At 40.2% G+C, this 20,783-nt stretch overlaps 1 protein-coding gene across 1 annotated transcript in view; it reads left to right on the top strand.

Moving 5' to 3' along the window:
* The window catches only part of arfgef3 (ARFGEF family member 3), an 89,698-nt gene extending 70,770 nt beyond the window's left edge, over positions 1-18,928 (top strand). The window contains exons 31-41 of the mRNA XM_084736302.1: positions 77-253; positions 1,383-1,497; positions 3,517-3,619; positions 9,589-9,720; positions 11,188-11,318; positions 12,777-12,995; positions 13,129-13,300; positions 14,213-14,314; positions 15,346-15,740; positions 16,996-17,491; positions 18,495-18,928. Of these exons, the coding sequence (XP_084592428.1) occupies positions 77-253; positions 1,383-1,497; positions 3,517-3,619; positions 9,589-9,720; positions 11,188-11,318; positions 12,777-12,995; positions 13,129-13,300; positions 14,213-14,314; positions 15,346-15,740; positions 16,996-17,491; positions 18,495-18,686 (2,234 nt within the window). The 3' untranslated portion in view covers positions 18,687-18,928. The remainder of the gene's footprint in view (positions 1-76; positions 254-1,382; positions 1,498-3,516; positions 3,620-9,588; positions 9,721-11,187; positions 11,319-12,776; positions 12,996-13,128; positions 13,301-14,212; positions 14,315-15,345; positions 15,741-16,995; positions 17,492-18,494) is intronic.
* The last annotated feature ends 1,855 nt before the right edge of the window (positions 18,929-20,783 follow it).

Here is a 20,783-nt window from a genome sequence, read left to right as displayed (position 1 = left end):
GAGACAAGCTGAGACTCAAGCTGGCCACAAACTTTGTCCAAACTTTGTCCAAACTTTGTCTTCCTCCTCCCCCCAGGTCCCGGTTTCGCCATCTTCTCCGTCATCCAGCTGCTGCTTCCTGTGATGTCGCTGTGGCTGCAGCGTAGCCATGGCGACCACTCCTACTGGGACGTGGCGGCTGCAAACTTCAAACACGCCATTGGCCTGTGCTGCGAGCTGGTGGTGGAGCACGTCAACAGTTTCATACACTCTGGTAAGACACTCTGTGTGTGTGTGTGTGTGTGTGTGTGTGTGTGTGTGTGTGTGTGTGTGTGTGTGGATGTATGATTTGTATTCTATTTTCAGGGACATACTTAATTTCTCAAAACCAGTTAATTGGGCACAGCTGGTGCAATTTGGGCCAAAAGCTGCCTCCCCAGTTCGAAAGATGTTGATTTTTGGGGCACTGGTTAAGGTTGCAGGGGTTAAATTGTTGCACTTTAATTGAACGCTACAAGGGACACGGGCACGAGGGGACCATAAGTTGAGGGGTTTAAATCCCTACATTAAGGAAATAAAATAAATTAAAGGGTTAAATGAACACAGGCACAGGTGGGGGCAGCAGGAGCATCAGTTGTTATAAATATTCTCCAGACTTCCATGGTCTCGACCCCAGTTTGTTAATTAAAATCACAATTTATGATATCAATAACAAGAATAAAATAATATAAGAGTTCTTTAAAATACATCTTTGTTCGGAATATCTAGCAAGACCATATATACTTTTATCTGTATACTGAAGGTAGGTGAAGTGTTTGAATAATTAAAAAAACACACAAAACATATGTTAAAACTTGAAAATATAAGTGCTATAAAAGTACTGAGGTCTACAACAAACTTCAACATTTAAACACATTAGTAAGTTAGTTAAATAAAAAAGAAAAACTCCATTTCCCATAAAAAAAAAAAAAGGAATTTAAGAAATTTGTAAAATCATCCCGAGATCTTTTTAACTGCAGGGCAGAGCCACAATTGGTGCATTAGCATTAATGTACCTGTACCAACATAAATCAAAAACATTTTTATGCATTTTCTTTCATCTTTGTGGAGTTCTATATGATAGTATTAGTTTTTTTTTTTTTATTAAAAACATGATATTCTAAACTCAAGCTTCACTGTCACTGATCTGATAAATTGTTATTGTTTGTCTTGTGTAAAATGTGTGCCTGTGCACTGAGGTGAAGTGGAGCGTGACTGATGACTTGTTGATCCACTGTCCTCCTCTTTAGTCAAATTAAATTGTGTCCACTCCACCTCTATCCCATGTGCTAACAGGCTTTGTTGTATTGTTGTGGTGTGTGTGTGTGTGCATGTGTGTGTGTTTCTGCCTTCCCTTGTTGCAGATATCGGTTATGAGTCTCTGATCAACCTGATGTTGAAGGATCTCTTCAAGCTCCTGGTGGCCTGTGTGTCTGAACCTGCAGAGACCATCTCCAGAGTGGGCTGCTCCTGCATTAGGTGAGGACACGCAACCCCTCGTCCTCCTTAGTCATGCATACATCAGTAAAATCAGTGACAACTTGAAATCCAAGAGTCTGTCTTTCTTTGTTCTTGGGTTGAGTTAGCATTTTTTATTTTTTAAATATCAAAATCACAAAAAAGTGTTTTTAATGAGCAAGAGTCAATATTGTAATGGCAGTCTAAACCATTAAAAATGTCTAAATTAGCTGTAAGAAGAAAATGAGACCACCAAATGACCCTCCCCAAGTCCCGCCCCTTTTTGCTTTGTGCTCCAGTAACATTTAAGCAAGTCAGCATCGTGCTTTCTGGTACTTAGCTATGCTATATTCTAGGTTTGTTTATGCTGAAAAGAAATTTAGAATGTGGTTATAATATGTTGCTGGTGGACACGTCACACCTTGAGTTAGCTAATGTTAGCAACTAGCTAGCTAATCAGCAATTGTTAGCAAGTTAGTTACATCTGATTGCTAATGTTAGGTAAATGCTAAATTGTTAACTAGCTAGCTAATTAGTTTGCATTCTGACTTAAGATGTGAGTTATATTGCTTTTCAGAATTTTGTTTTCTTTTCAACATAGTGTTGGTTATCTTAGCAAATCTAATTACAGGAAAGGAGAAAGTTGACTGAGGTTCCACTGGGAACCATGCCCAAATAACAAGTGTTAATAATTCTTTATTAACATTAAGATGCTATTAGCACCCAGGTGCCAGTAGCCAACAATGCTAATTGCAGTCAGTGTGGCATTGCCAATGTGGCTATTTATACCAGTGTGTATTACCCCAGTGACAAGCACCCAACAATGCACCTGGGGTGTAAATAGCCAATTAGTCACAAATTAAAAGCAAATACAGACTCCTAGTTTCATATGGAACTCCAGAGGCCTGCATTCCCCCCATTCATCCATTCAAAACCTCCTTTCTACAGAGACTTTCTTTCTCTTTATAGCATAAGGCTGTGTAAGTATGGAACAGTTTTCACCAGGGTGGAGACACTCCATAGCATTAATTTTGTAAATTGGCCAAACTACTAAAACTTTTTGCTGGTTGTTAAGCTCTCTGCATGCTGATGTCAGCACTCTTTACTGTCAGCCAGTGATGTGGTACTTGAACAAAAAACATCTCTTCTACTGATTGATAGACGTTTAGACTATTGTCTTTTTGTACAACAAATGAGGGGTGAGTCTTTGTCTACATAAATGATGACTGCATCATGAATATTAATTGAAATTTAAATTGCAATTGGAATAATAGCTAGAATAATTGCATTTAGAGAATGTGCCCAAATCGTTCAGTCCTAGTTTTAGCTGGCAAGGTAAGCCAAGAACAGGATTTGAGGAATCAAATAATTCCTCTCTGAAAAGAGGCTTGTTATATTCTATATTTTTCTTATTGTCAGCAAATCCCATGACACCATCAATCACTCCATTCTCCTGCCCTGCCTTGAGTCCTCCCTCAGCACCATTGACACTGCTTTTCCCAGTTCAAGGTCTCTCAAGGTGTCCCCCAAGGCTCTGTGCTCGGTCCCCTTCCTCTTCATCCTCTACATGCCTCTCCTTGGATGCATCATAGACCACCACGGCCTCTATTTCTGCTTTTATGCCGACGACATCCAGCTCTATATCGCCACCAAATCTTTTACTGCAGCCCCGCACTCCGCCTTCACAATCCACCTCATGGATATAAAATCCTTGATGCAAGCTGACCTCCACAAACTCAACGGCGACATATTTGAAACCTTCATTGTCAGCCAAATTCCTCATCAAATCCTGCCACGATTTTTCCATCTGCATCAAACCCTCGCCTCCTCTGCCTTTACCGTTTCTATTATGGTCTTTTTTCTACCATGTAAATTGCCTTATTTTTGCATTATATAAATGTGATCCATCTTTTACTGTACATCTTAAGTAGGAAGCAATGGGCTTGAGGCCAAGTCCCAAAACAGGGTAGGCAGGAAGTTTTGAGAGAGACTAATGTGTTGGTGGTAGGAGTGTAAATTTCAATTTTGTTGTATCTCCAGGTATGTTTTGGTCACAGTGGGTCCAGTGTTCACAGAGGAAATGTGGCGGTTGGCCTGCTGTGCTCTGCAGGATGCTTTCTCTGCTACGTTAGAGCCTGTCAAGGTACACACACACACACACTCAGACGCACACAATTGCATGCAAATACCAAGTGGTGTGTAGAGATAAACTGTCCAGTGTCAGCTGATACAGAGATGTAAACAGGGAGGAGGAATCTGCAGATAAGAAAATGAACAAATGTGCACATATAGAAACACTCAACAGGCGAGTCCGCTGCTGTCAACCACGTAATCCATCCCCAATCTGAAGCTGCTGGTTGGGACAGAAGTAATCTAAAAGCCTTTGCCGTTAATACTGTCAACATGCTGACACTCCACGTTAAGCTTGATAACCCCAGTTAACCTCTCTCACACACACACACACGGACACACACGCACACACACCGTCAGTCAGTCTTGCTGTGCAGCTGTGAGTCTCCTCACTGTGTCCGTGTTTTATTCTGCTCCATCTCTCCGTTAACAAAGAATAAGACTGCAAATCTGAGCAGGCATTCAGTTCCAACTTTGGTACCTGATTGTTTTTGATAGTCTGCTGATCACAAACAGTTGTGTAACTCAGTCCGTGTATTCTGCCCAACACAGCAGGGGTTTGCATTTCTATGACAACAGGACTACCCTCTTGAAGTCTCCTGTTGTTTTGTTATTTAAACTCTTTTCTTATGAAGCAGCAGGTTCAACATACCCAGGCTATGTTTACGTGATCTGGCTTAACTAAACCTAACAAAGGTGATGAAGGATAAGCGCTCATGGGGCGCTAATGTAGCTCAGCTGGCAGAGCATGCGCCCCCTGCACTGAGACTGTCAGTCCTCTTCAGCAGCCGCCGGTTCAGCTCCCACCTGCAGCCCTTTGCTGCATGTACTCCCCTCTCTCTCTACCCCTTCACCTGTCTGTTCTTCAGCTGTCCCTATCCAATAAAAGCAAAACATCTTAAAAAATATTCTTAAAAAAATGATCCCATAAAGCTGGTTAGAGCGGCATTTGTTACAAATGACAGCAAACTTCTATTATTAGACAAATAATGAGGAAGTAGGCAGCCATCATGATCCAGGCTAAAAGCAAAAAAACACATTGCAGACTGTGTGAATAATAATGATGATACATGTAGTCTATAGAGTGCCTTTCATGATACTCCAAAACACTTTACATCAGTGATGTATCATCATAGAAAATACACACTAACATATATATATATAAAACACACAACTAGTCACACATTAGTCACACATTAAAAATGTGTCAATTAAAGGTCTTCTCACTGCGTCACCAGATGCTCTCATGTGCTCACAGCCCATATCTGATGCTTTCAATTGGGATTAAACACTTTGGATGCAGAGTCTTAAAATATCACTGCTCCATCATTAGAACATGTGTAGATCTGACTATAATTACATTTGTGTAGTCTGTTAAATGTATTTGTTGCTTATTTGTATTCTTGAGACCATTTTAGAGTCATTTTTCAGCAGCACCCGGAGGTGTCAAAGTGACCTGGAAGAGAAATATTTAAGATGTTTACTGATCAGTTGTCCATCATTATGTATTCAGTTATATACATCTGAGTGTGAACCTCTCTTCTTTATATGGATACATGCATTTAGGATAACACACCTAGCTGGTCGGAGTGCAGTATGAAACAGACTTTGCAACAAATAAAAAAATGAATATAAAAATTACATCCAAATTATCTTGGTGATGCCCAGCGCCGTTTAATAAAGTGGTCTGATTGGTCAGCAGGTGGTGCTTTATCCGAGCTGATCTCTTCTCTCCAACATTACTGTACTGCACACAACGATGCTGAAAACCCAGAGTTAATCCTAAAGTTACCTCGCTGACCACATATTCTGCAGTCATAACACAAAGATTGTGATTTCTCTAAAGTTGAGAAATTAAAATAAAAGCTGAACTTGCACAGTAGACCACATTTTCTTTACTCACCAAAAAATGACAGTTGTTCTGCACTACCATGGACACCAGCTGTGCAATATTAATGCTTATTGTCAAGTGCAATGTCACTTCATACTGTGCAATATACACAGGTGAATTTTTGATTTTTTAATTTCAATGTGCAATAATCAGGTATAGTCTCATCATTCTGTGTGCAGTATGAATATTCCCTCTGTGCAGTGGCATAAATTTAACTACTGAGTCTCCATATATTGTATATACTATACTATTTTTATATTTCCCCTTTTTATAGTGTTCCTATTTTTATTTTTTATATGTCCTCTGTATAAATTGTTCATATTTTTATATTTCCTATTATTTATTTTTTAGATTTTTTTATTGACGCTTCTTTACATTTTTGCTATCCACTTTACTGGGACTAATAAAGGAAAAGCTTGTCTTATGTTCTCTTATCTTATCTTAAGCGACAAAGCATGATAGATGGTGACATATTTAAAGTTTCAGAGTTTCCCCAAAGAAAGTTTGAGGTATTATATAGAAGCTCATTCCCACAAATGTGATGGGAAAGTGTGAGAAAAAAACATGAGAGAAATAATAACTTGGTATCACAAGATAAGCAGGAACCTTTTTCTAAATGACGCACTTATCTTGATGTGACTTAGCATCATAAAATAATGAGAAAACTTCTTGAAAAAAATGATTTAGGGGGTCCACATCAAGAGACATAAAATGTTGAAAAAATTGTTAGAACTCAAATAGATGGTCCACACCACAACTATAAAGACAACTACTTTCTTTTTAATAGAAGATTAAATAAAATAAAAGTATCCAGTCATGACCCGGGTAGCCGCCCTGTTTAAACCTAAAATAATAGTAATAAAATAATGAATATGTATATTAATTATTGCTGAGTGTTTGCGTGTGTGCTGTATTTCCCAGCCTGCTCGGCTTTACGAGAAATGAGTCGTCCTGTGTTAATTTGTTGATGATGCTACCTGCTGTGTGGATGTGGCGTTTTAGTGCTGTGGGAGATCAGAGATTTGGAGAGTACAGCCTCAGCAGAATCCACCCCCTGCTGTTCCATTTCAGTTACACGGAGAACAACTCCTAACCTTGACTCTCTGTGTGTGTGTGTGTGTGTGTGTGTTCAATAGAGGTGACTTCACCAGGCATTTTATTCGTGGATGTTGTGTGTTCCTGCAGTTCGGTGGCAGCTGCCTGACTGACTGCGGCTAAGCAGCTTTACAGATTAGAGCCACATCTGTGTGTGTGTGTGCGTGTGTGTGTGCGCGTGTGTTTGATGCTGATCTTACCGCCATTGACAGATTTTCTTCGCTTGTTTCCAGAAAATATAATTTAAGGCCTGTAACAGACCAAAGAAGTTGAAGTAATTTGCTGGTAAATGTTCTTACCGTCCTCAGCAGAAAGTTGATAGAAAAAAAGAAATGTGGTGTTTTTTTCCCTTTATTCTCAGTAAAATCACTTTGCGGTGGAATTGATTTTAGAGATGAGCAACTGCACCAGAGGTGATTAAACAAAGCCTTGCCGTAAACTCTTGTGTTTATCTCTCAGGAGTTTTTAGGGCTTAAAACTCAGTTTAATATATAAAATCTCAACATATAGCTTAAAATGCTCTTATAGCCACATAGGCAGATGTACAGCAATTTAGTTTATGTAACAGCTTTTGTGACTGTGTTGCATGTCGGGACTCAAGTTATTGTTTTATGTGGCTCATCATATTTATTTAGGTCTTACAGCTGTTTATGTAAGAGCTCCTGTTATTAATGGCATGTTACAGCTGTAGTTACTGAACTGGAACTTTGAGTCATTTGTCAGATAGTTTTTATGGAAAACTGTTTTCACATTTAATCAGGAGTGGTCATAGCAATTTCAGCTGAAAACAGTAGCTTTTTGATAAGTTTTCATTCTGATCCAGCGTTTCCATTATGTACAGCCCCATTCCAAAAAAGTTTGGATGTTGCATTAATAAAAACAGAATGCAATGATTTGCAAATACTTCCTGACTTCTATTCAATTGAAAACAGTACCAGCCCAAGATATTTAAACCCATAAACTTTATTGTTTTTTGTAAATATACACTCATTCTGAATTTCACTTTTCAATAAAGTTGGGACACAGGCAACAAAGTTGTTGGGAAAGTTGTGGAATGCTCAAAAACCACCTGTTTGGAACATTCCTCAGGCAAACAGGTAATTTGGGAACAGGTGACAGTATTAAAGGCATGAAAGATTCAATCGTTCACAAGCATAGATGGGGTGAGGTTCACCACTCTGTGAAAAACTACTTGTGCAAACAGTTTAAAAATGTTTCTCAGCACAAAACTGCTGGAATTTACCGTCTACAACCCATAATATAATTTAAAGATTCTGAGAATGTAGAGAAATCGCTGCACAAAGGCCAAAAGTCAAAATTACTTTTCCACTCACGACAATCCGTTTGAACTTGTTGAAATTCAGTTGATATATATGATTTAATTAAAAAAATCTGTGAACACGTTTTGACTCAGTTTGTGAAAACTAAATCGCTCCTAGTCAGTCCCAGTGACTTAATGATTAAAAGGCTTTTTTTAATGTTTGCTTATATATAATACAATGTGTTACTTGTCTAATAGTAAAATGGGACATATATTAGCAATTTACTTACTTTTATTACTGATTTTTGATCACGTATTCATGGTGGTCATAACATTTCTTGTGGAGTCACACACACACGTTATATGAATAAAGAGTCAGAGATTTATTTGACTGGTTTATTCATGTTTAATTCATTTATTAGTAAGAAGATAAAATAAAACGGGTTTTTAAAATACCACAATTTTATAACCATTTTGAGGCCCGTACTTTAAAAACAGAATGTAAAAGCAGTAGAAATTGTTAGGATTTCTTGTGACCTTAAAATTCATCTGTACATCATTTTTTTATGTTCAGAGAAAAAGATTTATTGGGTCTGTTTTCTTTGGTTACATCCGATCACCAACTCCTCACAATTATTCTTTAGCGCAAAATCTAGAATTCTAAGAGCTGCTGCCTTAATTAAAAACAAAAAAACAAAACATGTAAATTTCAACAAACACGTTTAAATTTTTAAAAACTCCTCCCAGAAAGTATATAACATAATGTAATGTAATGTAGTGTGTTTGTAGGACACTGATGGTCATAAAGCTTACAGGCTGTGACCATCAGTCCTTAACATGTAGCTTATGCTTTCAGCACATAAACACATGACCTATGACTGGGTTTATAGAAAAGCTGAATTTATTATAAGCGATGTATTCAGGTCACATCCGCCGTACTGTACTAAACTTTATAATTCATCAGGATGGAAATTGCCGGCCATACGTGTGATTTGGTCCTGGTTCGGAGACTATATAACAGAAAAGGACTCGTGTTATGAGAACAGAGGTTTGCATTATTCACTATTCATTTATCCAGTCCTGTCCCGGTAATTCAATGAAGACATGCCCTCCTTTGAATAAACATATAATCATCAAACAGCTGTTTCAGGTTTAAAGATGAAGATGACAGCTCACCCCAAAAATCAAAAGTACATATTTTTCCCATGTCCTGTAGTTTTAGAGTTTTGGAGATATCAGCTGTAGAGATGTCTGCCTTCTTTCCTGAAATAATGGGACTAAATAGCACTCGGCTTGTGGTGCTCAAAACACCAAACTAATACATTTAAAAATTCTAAACCAGTGTCTCTTTCTAAAAGTCATGACCCAGTTTCTCAAGATAATCCACAGACCTCTTTGTGAGCAGTTTCACGTGGGAACTACTTTCTTTCTAGTAGAGAGAAAGTAGTTCCGGTAGATTGTACTACAGAAAGAAACTAGTTTCTACATGAAACTGCTGACAACAAGGTCTGTGGATTATTTTGAGTAACCAGGTCATGATTTCTGTAAAGAGATGCTGGTTTTGAATTCTATTTGGCCTTTATTTTGACATAACAGATGTTTTGACTGCATCAGATCACCAAATATACACCAAATCACCAAATATGTATAATTAACTATATTTTAGCGGTTTCTCTGCATTTGTATTTGATGCAGAGCACTGTTAACGTCTCCTTCTGTCTCTGTGTCTCTGCAGAACCTCCTGGCGTGTTTCCACAGCGGTTCAGACAGTTTCTCCGGAGACGCCTGTGAGGTGAAGGTAGCGGCTCCGTCTCATTCTCCTGCAGCCGAGGCTGAGTACTGGAGGATCAAAGCGATGGCTCAGCAGGTCAGTGTGACTTCAATGCTGCATGACAACCAAGACAAGTAAACATCGTGTCCCACAGCGCAGGACTGTGAAGACGTTTCATCGGGCTGCTTCACTGTTGCTTCAACCTCAAATCAATACTCTAGATTTTTTAAATAGTAAAGGTAAATAGCGATCTTTGTTGTTTACTTTAAAAACGTGTGTGGCCAAGATGTGAAGTAGAGCTGCAACAATTAATTGATTAATTGATTATTAAATTAATTCCCCACTATTTTGATTATAGTTTGAGTAATTTTTTATTGAAAAAGGGTCAAAATTCTCTGATTTCAGCCTCTTAAACGTGAATATTTTCTGGTTTCTTTACTCCTCTCTGACAATAAACTCAATATCTTTAGATTGTGGGCAAGACGAGACATTTGAGGACGTCATCTTGAGCTTTGGGAAACACTGACCAATATTTGTCACCATTTTCTAACATTTCATAGACCAAACACCTAATCAATAAATTGAGAAAATAATTAAAAGGTTAACTGACAATGAAAATAATCATTAATTGCATTGTTTGAATGTCATGCAACATACAAATCTAATTATGAGACTCTCAGAGCAGACAAAGCCATGGGGTTTTTGGTGTCCCCCTAAGGGGGCCCAGACCTCTGGTTGGGAGCCAAGGTTGTAATGTGTAGTCTTTTGTTACAGACATTGTATGTTTTTAATACCATGCTCATTGTTCTTACCTCTTTTTGTGGGTACTATTTCTGTATTGATGCATGTAATATAAGTATGCTGAAATTCTGACCACTGTTTCAAAAAAACAGATGTTTGATCTCTAGAGGACATCCTGGTTAAAGGTGCAATATGTGAGAATTTTAGTTTTAAACATTCAAAAATTTCTAAACTAAAATTGACAGAAAATGAAGAAATGACAGTTGACATCATGTCAAAGTTTTTTATGTATTGTGTCACAGAGATATCCACTGAAGTTAGCATGCTAACCAGTTAGCCCCAGCCCACATCGACTCATAGATATGACTGTACCACTGTGACAACACAGGTATAACTGCTGGTATACAGATAAAACTTACTTAAGAAAAAACTATTCCGACACGTACTTCCCCTCCTGAAGAGAAAACTACAACTGTACACCTTCTGAATTCAAGTTTCTTGTACAAAAGTTTGTTGTAAATCACATTTTCTTCAAATGCGACAAGAACAAAATAAAAGTCACCAAAACCATGTGTTAGCTGCATGGCTAACTGAGCTAACTAGCTAACAGCAGCTACAGTTAGCAGCAGTTGGAGGTTACTCTGGTGATATGCTGCCCCCTATTTGTTTGAAGTATGAATTTGACAGTGGTACAAGAAAAATAACCTGTGGAACCTTATTGTTAATACTGCTAATAACAACACTACACTGCTGTATTATTAGTACCTGTACAACTGTTGCTGGGCCAGGAGAGCATGTTGACGTGTGCTCTTTATGTCCCAGGTCTTCATGTTGGACACCCAGTGCTCTCCAAAGACGCCCAACAACAAGGAGGGCTTTGAGCACGCTCAGTCCTGCGTTCTCATCATCGAGCTGCCGTCTGACCAGCAGTCCAACGGACACACTCAGAAGAGGTGGACAACACGCGCACAAATACACACACAGAAGCATGCACTGCTGCACATGTGATGATGATTAACACGTCTCTACATGGTTTCATTTTCTAACTTCACACTCAAACTAAAACTGCATCTCCCTGCTCCTGACCCCCAAAACACTGAACAAAACTCCAACCAACAAGAATCTTTTTCTGGCCTGAATGCTTGGTGAGGATTGCAGGGTCACAGTGCTTCTGTGGTGATAAAACACACAATACTCAAAAAGTTCAGTTGTTTTAAGTACATTTTATAGTGACATAAACAAATGAATAGAGATGATGCAGTCCAGAATGTTGTGTATGGCTGAATAAATGAATTTTAGATTAAACTTTTATATTAGACTCAAAATTTTAGATTCGCTATGTACATTTTTTTGTATATTTTTTTCAGGATGTTAAGAGTTGTACAGAGCCCCTAAGGAGATGTGGACAAAAGAGAAACTAAATTTAAATTAATTTGATGTAAAAAAAAAAACAAAACAGAAATGCGGCCAAGTCAACTCGCTAAATTTACTTCTCACTAACTCTCTTTGCTTGTCTTTCTGCTGCCATGGTTACAGGAAAATTGGGTAAGGCTGTTTTCTGTGTGTTCGTCAGATTCAACAGTGTGAAAATCACCACATGTAGAATGGTTCTGTATGAACGCCACAGTCAACTCAACCACCTGTAGAGCTGCACAATGTGCAAAAAAAAAAATCTGTTGGATTTGCTCCATAATGAGAAGAAATTTATGTTTAATTTAATTTTTTCTTCAATTCTAACATAGATAACAAGATTGCATTTTGTACTGCTGACTGTTTAGCACCAGTTGTTACATTGCCACAAGTTAGCATTTACACTTAACATAAGATGCTGTTATTCCTGTTGTGGCAATGATGTCTCTGCAGGAAAACTCCATAAACTCATGAATTTGAGTTAACTCAAATGGAAACTGCAACATATTACCTAAAAGAATTTGGTCTGAATTTCTTTTTGTGTATTTTCATCAAATGATCATTTTGAGTCAATGCCCTGAAGGAATTGACTTTATATTATTATTATTATTACCATAGCACAGTCACAGTAACCATACAAATATGATACATTGTGCAGCTCTGTCCATGAGTTCAAACACAGTGCTAGTTGTGCACAGTTGTAGACTGCAGAGTGTGTGTCACATAGCATGGCATGAGTACTCTTCAAATGTGTGTGATTCCCTCTTGATCATTTCTTGTTCAGTACTTTACTAGAACTTTCTACTTCTACCTATGTAAGAGGCTACTAATCTGAACAGTATTGATGTATACTACCAGGGCAGGAATTTCATGGCCACTGAGCCCCCTCAGTTTGGCCTTTTGCCCCTCAAAGAACTATCTGCCCTGTTGCCACAGTGGCCTTGATGCCCTGTGCTTACCGTTTGCGCTGATTTTCCCATTCTCCCCTCTGAATCCCACAGAATCCCATTCCGGACCATTGTGGTCAGCCTGCTCTCCCATCAGGTCCTGCTCCAAAACCTCTACGACATCCTGCTGGAGGAGTTCGTCAAGCAGCCCGAAGGTCATGAAAAGGTCACGCCTGTGACCTCTGACCCCAGCAGAAGCACAGCGGGCTTCCTGCGCTACATCTCCATGACTAATTTAGCCATAATCCTGGATCTGCTGCTGGACTCTTACAGGTTACTGCAACAAGGACGTCAGACAATATGCAGACGACAGTGTTCTATGAATCCGTAATCTTTCTGGTTAGGAGATTTTAATAATGATAATGATATATTAATGTTGATCTTCTCCTGATCTCTTCTCCTGCAGGACAGCACGGGACTTTGACACTCGGCCAGGTCTGAAGTACCTGCTGATGAAGGTGTCGGGTGTTTGTGGAGCAGCTAATCTTTACCGCCAGTCTGCCATGAGCTTCAACCTGTACTTCCAGGCTCTGCTGTGTGCCACGCTGAGCCAAGCCGACAGTATGACTGCACAGCAGGTAGGAACCAATCATCAGAACTCGTCACTGTTATTGTTTTCATGACTGTTTTCATTAAAGGGAAAATACACCACTTTTCATGTGGATGACAAGTCAGTGTGTGTGCTGTGTTGACCAGGAAAGCTGAGTTCTCCTCCTCGTGCAGGCAGTGCCTACATGAACCAGGATGTATTGTGCACAAGGTTCTGATGCCCACATCCATGTTGTCGTGTATCACCACCCTAGCTTAAAGCCATTATGTTTATGGTTCATCTACCATGCCAAGTTGCTACCCAGGGGAGGAGACTAGAAATCCAAATCAAAATAGCCTGTAGTTCTTCTTCTAGTTTTAGTTTGAAGCTGCACTAATATATTTTTATATTAACATGCCTTGAAAAAAACTTTTTTTTTTGTTAAACTTAATATGTAACAGGAGGCTGTTTGCTAACACATTAGCCATATCAACTTTATAAGGCAACAATATGTCAAATGTGTGAGTTTCAGATTGAAAAATGTTTCATGTTGCTTCAACTTAGTTGTCAGTTTGTCTTTGCTAGCTTTAGTTAAGTTTGTTTTTAATCGGTAAATGTTCAGTTCCATGTTTGTTATGTATTTTCAGTTCTACTTTTGTGTTTGTGGTAGGTGTAATGGAAGAAGTTCACTGCAGGTATTTTTTATGTTAAATTTTTTATGTTAAAAAATAACACATTAAAGCTGACTACTTCATTTATTTTTTATCTAATAATATGCACACCTTAGCAACCACTGGCATCCACCAACTAAAGACATAGCTATCATTGTCATCAGCAACCACCAAGAAAAGTTTTGATAACCACATAACAACACATTAGCCATCACTTCGGAGATGAAACCACTAACAGCTCATTAGCAATCAAAACTCTGTTTCACATCTGAGCCTTTCGTTGTGTTTAGGTGAAGAGGATTCTGTTCGAGGAAGAGGAGGGGAGCTCTGACTCCTCTCACCCTGGCTCTGCCTCCTCAGAGGATGAAGACATCTTTGAAGAAACAGCACAGGTGAGACAAACACTCCACTCATACACATGCTCATTTAAACACTGCTCCACTCCACTCCACTCCACTCCACTCCACTCCACTCCACTCCACTCCACTCCACTCCACTCCCAATTGTAGTACTGTAAGGACCACCTGCACTCTTCCTGCAAACACAGTTTTTATATGTTTAGATTTTTGTTTACATTTGCAATAGTTATATTTACATTTACAGCAGTTATGTTTACATTTACAACAGTTATATTTACATTTACAACAGTTATGTTTACATTTACAACAGTTATATTTACATTTACAGCAGTTATGTTTACATTTACAACAGTTATATTTACATTTACAGCAGTTATGTTTACATTTACAACAGTTATATTTACATTTACAGCAGTTATGTTTACATTTACAGTTGTTATGTTTACATTTACAGCAGTTATGTTTACATTTACAACAGTTATGTTTACATTTACAGTTGTTATGTTTGTTTTAGACCCAGTGTTTGACCCTGACCTGGGGAACTCACTGGTACCAACCAAAAAAACTCATACATGGTTGCACATGTGCACTTTATGTATTCCTATGTAGGTTTATGTATGTTTATGTAGGTCTGTGCAGTGTTCATTGTTTCTGTGAATTCTCTTGTATTGTTCTATGTAGCACCATATTTTGTTTCATTGTGTACAGCTATATATGACTGAAATGACTACAGTCAAATGATATTTTTTCTGTTTTTCTGTGTAGAGAGAGTAGGCAGTGATAGCCACAGACGCTAAACTGATAAAGAAGAAATTTCAGGTGCACTTTGAAGTCACAGGGATTGACAGCTGACCTCCAAGTGCCCTACAGAAGCAAACAAAAAACTAACAAAAATAAAAGATTTTCCTGGATTAGCCATTTGGCTGCTCTCTTTTCCAACCCTCTTTAGTTTGTTCCTGTTTATCAAGAGTTTCCTGACCTTTTCACCCTCCTAATGTAACGAGGAAGGTGAATTACTCATGTTGTTTTCACATCAATCAAATCATCCACTTCACTCCTCTCAGGTCAGCCCCCCTCGCGGCCGGGATAAACGCCATCACTGGCGAGCACCCATCCCATCTCTGAGCGTGCAGCCGCTGGGCAGCGCAGACTGGGCCTGGCTGGTCAAACGCCTCTACAAGCTGTGCATGGATCTGTGCAACAGCTACATCCAAATGCACCGTGACCTGGAGAGCACGCTGGAGGAGGCAGCGCTGCTGAGAGGAGCTGCATCAGTGGGAGGAGGAGGAGGCGATCACGTCTTCTTCCTGCCTCTTTTCCAGTCCGAGACTTCCACCCCGACGTCAGCGGGTGGGCTCTCTGCGAGGGGGACACCATCAGAGGACGGCGGGTACAGGTGTCAGACGGCGGACACGAGCACATCACCAGGAGACACACCCACACCCAGCCCAGGATTCAGGTCTGACTTCAGTCACATCACGTAGCAATAACATAAAATGATGAGCTTTCTGATCATCAGTACAGCTGTTTACACCTTCCACATAACAGCTGGCGCCTCACTTGTCCACTAACACGTGACCCCACAGATGTTTTGGCAACACATTCGATCTCATGTGCATGTGACTGAACCCATTCTGCAGACACAGGTGACCCGAATCCTTTTTTTTTTTTGATAAAAATGTGACTCAAATCTGTTTTTTTCATGACAGCATGAACAGCACAAATCATATGGAAACTGATCTATTTAACTGAGATTTGCCCACTTTGATATGCAGTCCTGAATCAGATACAGGTCTGATTTCTATGCCTCCATTCTGGCAGAGGACAGCTGAGGACAGAGGCACTGTTTTTGGGTTGTTTGTCCCATTCTCGTGAACACATCATCTCAACACCTTGAGGGAATTTCTTCAAACTTGGTACAGATGTTCACTTGGGCTCAAGGTTGAACTGATCAAAATTTAGTAGTCAAAGGCCACTGTGACTTCACAGTGCCCTGGGTTAAGAGTTGACCCTGCTTCTTCTAGCCATGAGTTAAATGTCCGTTGGTACAGCAACTGATATGAACATCCTGCTCTTAAATCTTTTAGCCCTGTGTTTAGTCGGTTTTCAGGGGTGACCCCACAAACTCAAGGCTAACCCTGTTTCAGAGCAGAGCTAGCAAGCCCTTGGCTAAAGTCGGGGTTGGCCCACCTTGGAATCTGCCAGTGTGACAGCTCTCTTAGCCTGGGGCTGCCTGGTGCAATGTGAAAATCCCTATTATTGGCCTTAACCAAAGAATTCATACACTAATTAAGACCAGATTTCACATAAATGTCTAATAGGATAAAATGATGAGGTCATCACTTATCTCCATAAGGTCAAAGGTCTGTAGATATAAAGGGCTCATTCTAAGGTAACAAAAACACAACTATTATAACTACTTATTTTCAGGTGGTTATACACTAATGGACACATGCTTATGAATACTATATTTATTTTCTGCCATATTCTGCCAACTTATACCCCCCGAATCTTACACACTGGACCTTTAATGCCTTTTATTTAATTCCTGCAAAGTCTTCATTACGTCATACGAGTCTGCACAGACATGGACGTAAACTTGAGTTAACTGAGTGACAGGAGGATGAGTCAGTGTGAGCAGAACTGGGTTTCGTCTGTTGTCTTTTGTCTTACCAACTGTCCACTTAAAGCAACCCGTTCTTGTGTCTTCACAGCTGCACAGGCAGTCTGCCCCACCATTTCCGGACCGGAGGCGAGAGGAGGGACTCCAGCATCATGGGAAGCTCGGTAGGAGGAGTACCTGGCAGCGCTGGACCGGGCAGGAGAAAGGAATGGTGGGAAAGCGCCGGGAACAAACTGTACACCATCGCCACAGACAAAACCATCAGCAAGCTGATGATGGAGTACAAACGCAGGAAACAGCAGCAGCAGCAGCCTCAGCAGAGCCACGTCAACCTGTTCATGAAGGAGCAGGGCCGGGCAACAGCCGCAGCAGCAGCAGCAGCTGGAAGTGTCGGGGAGAGGAGGGGCCCCGTGGAGCCACAAAGGCCCCCGCAGAGGCCCCAGCATCTCGTGGACCAGCAGGGCCCCCCATTGAGGCACTCAGTCAGTGCAGGACCTGAGGTCCTGAGGCAGGAGAAGAGACCACGGTCAGGATCCACCATCAGCTCCCACAGCATCTCACTGAGGGACTCTGAGGCTCAGATACAGGTACAGACTGTGGGTCATTGACCCTTCCTTTGCCCCACCCCTTTTTGCTCTTTGCTGCTGAACTTTCTCCTTTCCTGGGGAAGAGTGATATATATCTCATCTTAAGTTAGCTAATGTTAGCAAAATTCTAGCTAACTAGCTGATGTAGATTAGCTAGCTAGATAGCTGGCATTTTGATAACATAAGCTATCCAATGTTACTAGCTAACGATTGATCTATATAAACTAGCTAAACAGCTAGCATTTTGCTTACATTTGCTAACTCAAGATTTGACTACATTGCTTTTACAAGTCCCCCAACCCACCACGAGAACAGGAAAGAAGAAAGCAGACAGAGGGGCGAGTCTCACAATGGGGCAGTTAGAATAAAAGTGAGAATTTTTCTTTCACACAAACAAAAGCAACACATCGTCACCTTTAAGGTAGTTAATTTTAGCAAAATTCTGGCTACTTAGCTAGCTAACAATTGATAGAGATTAGCTAACTAGTTAGCTAGCCTTTTGCAAACATAAGCTATCAGATGTAACTAGTGGTGGGTTCAAATGGGGTCGTGTTTACTGTGTTTATAAGATGAGTCCATATGAACGCCTCCCACATGTTGTATTCACAACATCGTGGACTGAAAGTTTCCTGAAAGCTCAGAGTACAAGACGTTCTGTACATGACTTCCATGTCGTAATAATGAGTTCATGAGTTCCATTTTACTACAGCATGTAACAATTAGCTAGTTAGTCAGCTGGTATTTTGCTAACATTAGCTAATTTGACTACATCGCTTTTTCAGGTCCCACAGCAACATCAGGAAACAGGAAAGGACAAAACTGACAGAAGTTTCAAAAAGGGCAGGACTCACAGGGGCAATGAGAATACATTCATAGTCAGTGTATTAGCTACAGTAGATGGCAGTAGAGTACCAATGTTGGAAGCAAAGCAACGTACTGTTGTGGACAAACGTCTGCTTGTTTATTGAGCTTTGTTGTTGAAATTGTCCCTCTCTGTTTGCAGGCGTGGACCAACATGGTCTTGACTCTCCTCAATCAGGTCCTCATCCTGTCAGATTCCTCCTTCCTGGCGCTCCAGCCAGCGCTCTACCCCTGCCTCAGCCAGCTCTCCTGTCACGTGACCGACGCCCGCGTCCGCCAGGCACTGCGCGAGTGGCTGGGCCGCGTCGGCAGACTCTATGACATCATTCTGTGACACTGCAGCGAAGAAACGCGAAAGCAGCGGGCGGAGAGCGCGGTCTGTCAGCGAACGTCGTAAACAGATGAAAGATGAATTCTGATGATGCAGCCTGTGACCTCATGATGTCACAGTGTAAACAGACTGGTGGGACGAGCCTACCTGAGTGATGAAGAAAGTAATGTTATCTGAGATTATCATATAGATTTGTGGCACTTTTCAAGAACATCATGTGACCTTAAGTTGGAGGATTTGATTGGCTGATGCAGAATGTGGTTGGAAGAATGACAGATTTAGTCAGTTTGTGTATGATGGAAATTATTCGAACATGAATGTGCCGTTCTGCCTCTTGTTCTTCAGTTGAAGTAACACACACACACACACACACACACACACACACACACACACACACACACACACACACATTTTCAAAGCTTTAAAATATGATTTGCTTGTTATCACTTTTGAAAAACTGATTTCCAGAGTCGCTCATACTCTTGTCACAGTATTGTCATGTCATTACAATAATGCTTCCATTAAGATGATAAATAATCAATCCAAATTTTTTCTTCATTCTAATGTGGATACAAACATAAATGTGCACATGTGCAATGAATTATGGTTATTATAGTTCACTTGGATACCTTTAGCTTATTTTTTTCCCCACTAGCACTTTTTAAAGGTACTCTGTGGAGTTTTCAAGTAGACAAACACGTTATATTTGCATTCAGAGCAATGCTAAATTTGTCATTATGCTTCAACAACTGGCTGCTCAACACCTTCATGCTTTGTGGCTTCTGTACACCAGACTTCCCTTTTCTGCAGTCAGCAGGAATGTGCGTCACATCATTGGTGTGCACGTGTGTAAACATGCATGTGCTAGCAGAGCATGCGATACAAACAAATCAGAGACTCTAATGCCAAAACACGGCTCCATAGCACCACCAGTGGTCAAAAACTCTACATGGTACCTTTAACGATGTCTTTTTTTGTTGTTTTGTTTTTTTAATCTGTGTTTAGGCCAATATTACCACTGGTTATGACATCGATGAGGAATAACGGTAAAAACTGTGGGCGACCTACCAATTCACTTCCTCAAAAGATAACGCAAGGAGGAAACATGCATATGCATCGAACATCCAGTCAGAATTAGGTCATGTTTTTAAAGCTGCAGTAGGCAACAACTGTCCCTTCACTAAGCCCCGCCTTCTTTAGTTACTGTTCCTACATCTGTCAAGCTTTCCACTGTTGCATTACACATACATAGTTTACAGTGATAACGGTGGCAGAAAACCCATGTGCTGTGTCTCAATTCGCATACTTCTGTACTTACACTTCCTGTTGTGAGTGCATCAGTGCGATCACATTGACATTTACGGCAAAACAAAGAAGCACTGTTGTGTTGTTGTTGTGCTCAAAATGGCCAAAAAGTTGAGTTTGCAAGCGCTGGCAACTTTTCACCCACAACAGTTGCCATCTTTTCTACATAGTGGAATTGGCGGGTACAGTACATTTAGTTGGTCAAATCTGTAAGGATTTGGTGCTGCGAATGAAATATAAATCAACATATTGTAGCATTTTCAGCTGGTAGGAGGATGGTAGACCAATCCGTCATTTACTTAGATTATGGCGTATTTTTAACATCCTGAGAAACAGGGGGCAAACAAACACAGATCAAATTAAAAGGATGTTCATGTTGAATAAAGTGAAATTGCAAACAAATTAATAAACAGGGCAGTTGATGTTTGCAGGTGGGGGGCAGTAAAGCTCCGCCAGCCTCTGGTCTGTCCACGAAGAAGAAAAAGCTGGTAATGGCACAACGTCCATCCTCGATTTGAGATAGCACTACCCTGTTGAAATTTGTGCGCTACGCAGGTGAGTGCATGCTACATGACAGTGTACTAATGGAAGTACCTGAAGTGAGACACAGCTTCGGTCTTCGATTTTACAGAGAAGTAAAAAAAAGCAGCTTCTCATTTCTAGCCGATGACCGTGGATTTTGTCAGCTAAAATGATGTCTAGCTAGCTGCTGCAAGCTAATGGTAATGTTTAAACTCCATGAGTAAGCTGACAGGTAGTAAGCTAGCGCTAATTTGCCAGACTTGCTAACATTTG

Source organism: Lutjanus erythropterus, chromosome 14 (genome assembly GCF_056507025.1).
Source record: "Lutjanus erythropterus isolate fLutEry1 chromosome 14, fLutEry1.hap2, whole genome shotgun sequence".
Taxonomy (NCBI): Eukaryota; Metazoa; Chordata; class Actinopteri; order Lutjaniformes; family Lutjanidae; genus Lutjanus; species Lutjanus erythropterus.
This window is presented reverse-complemented; position numbering and strand designations above follow the sequence as displayed.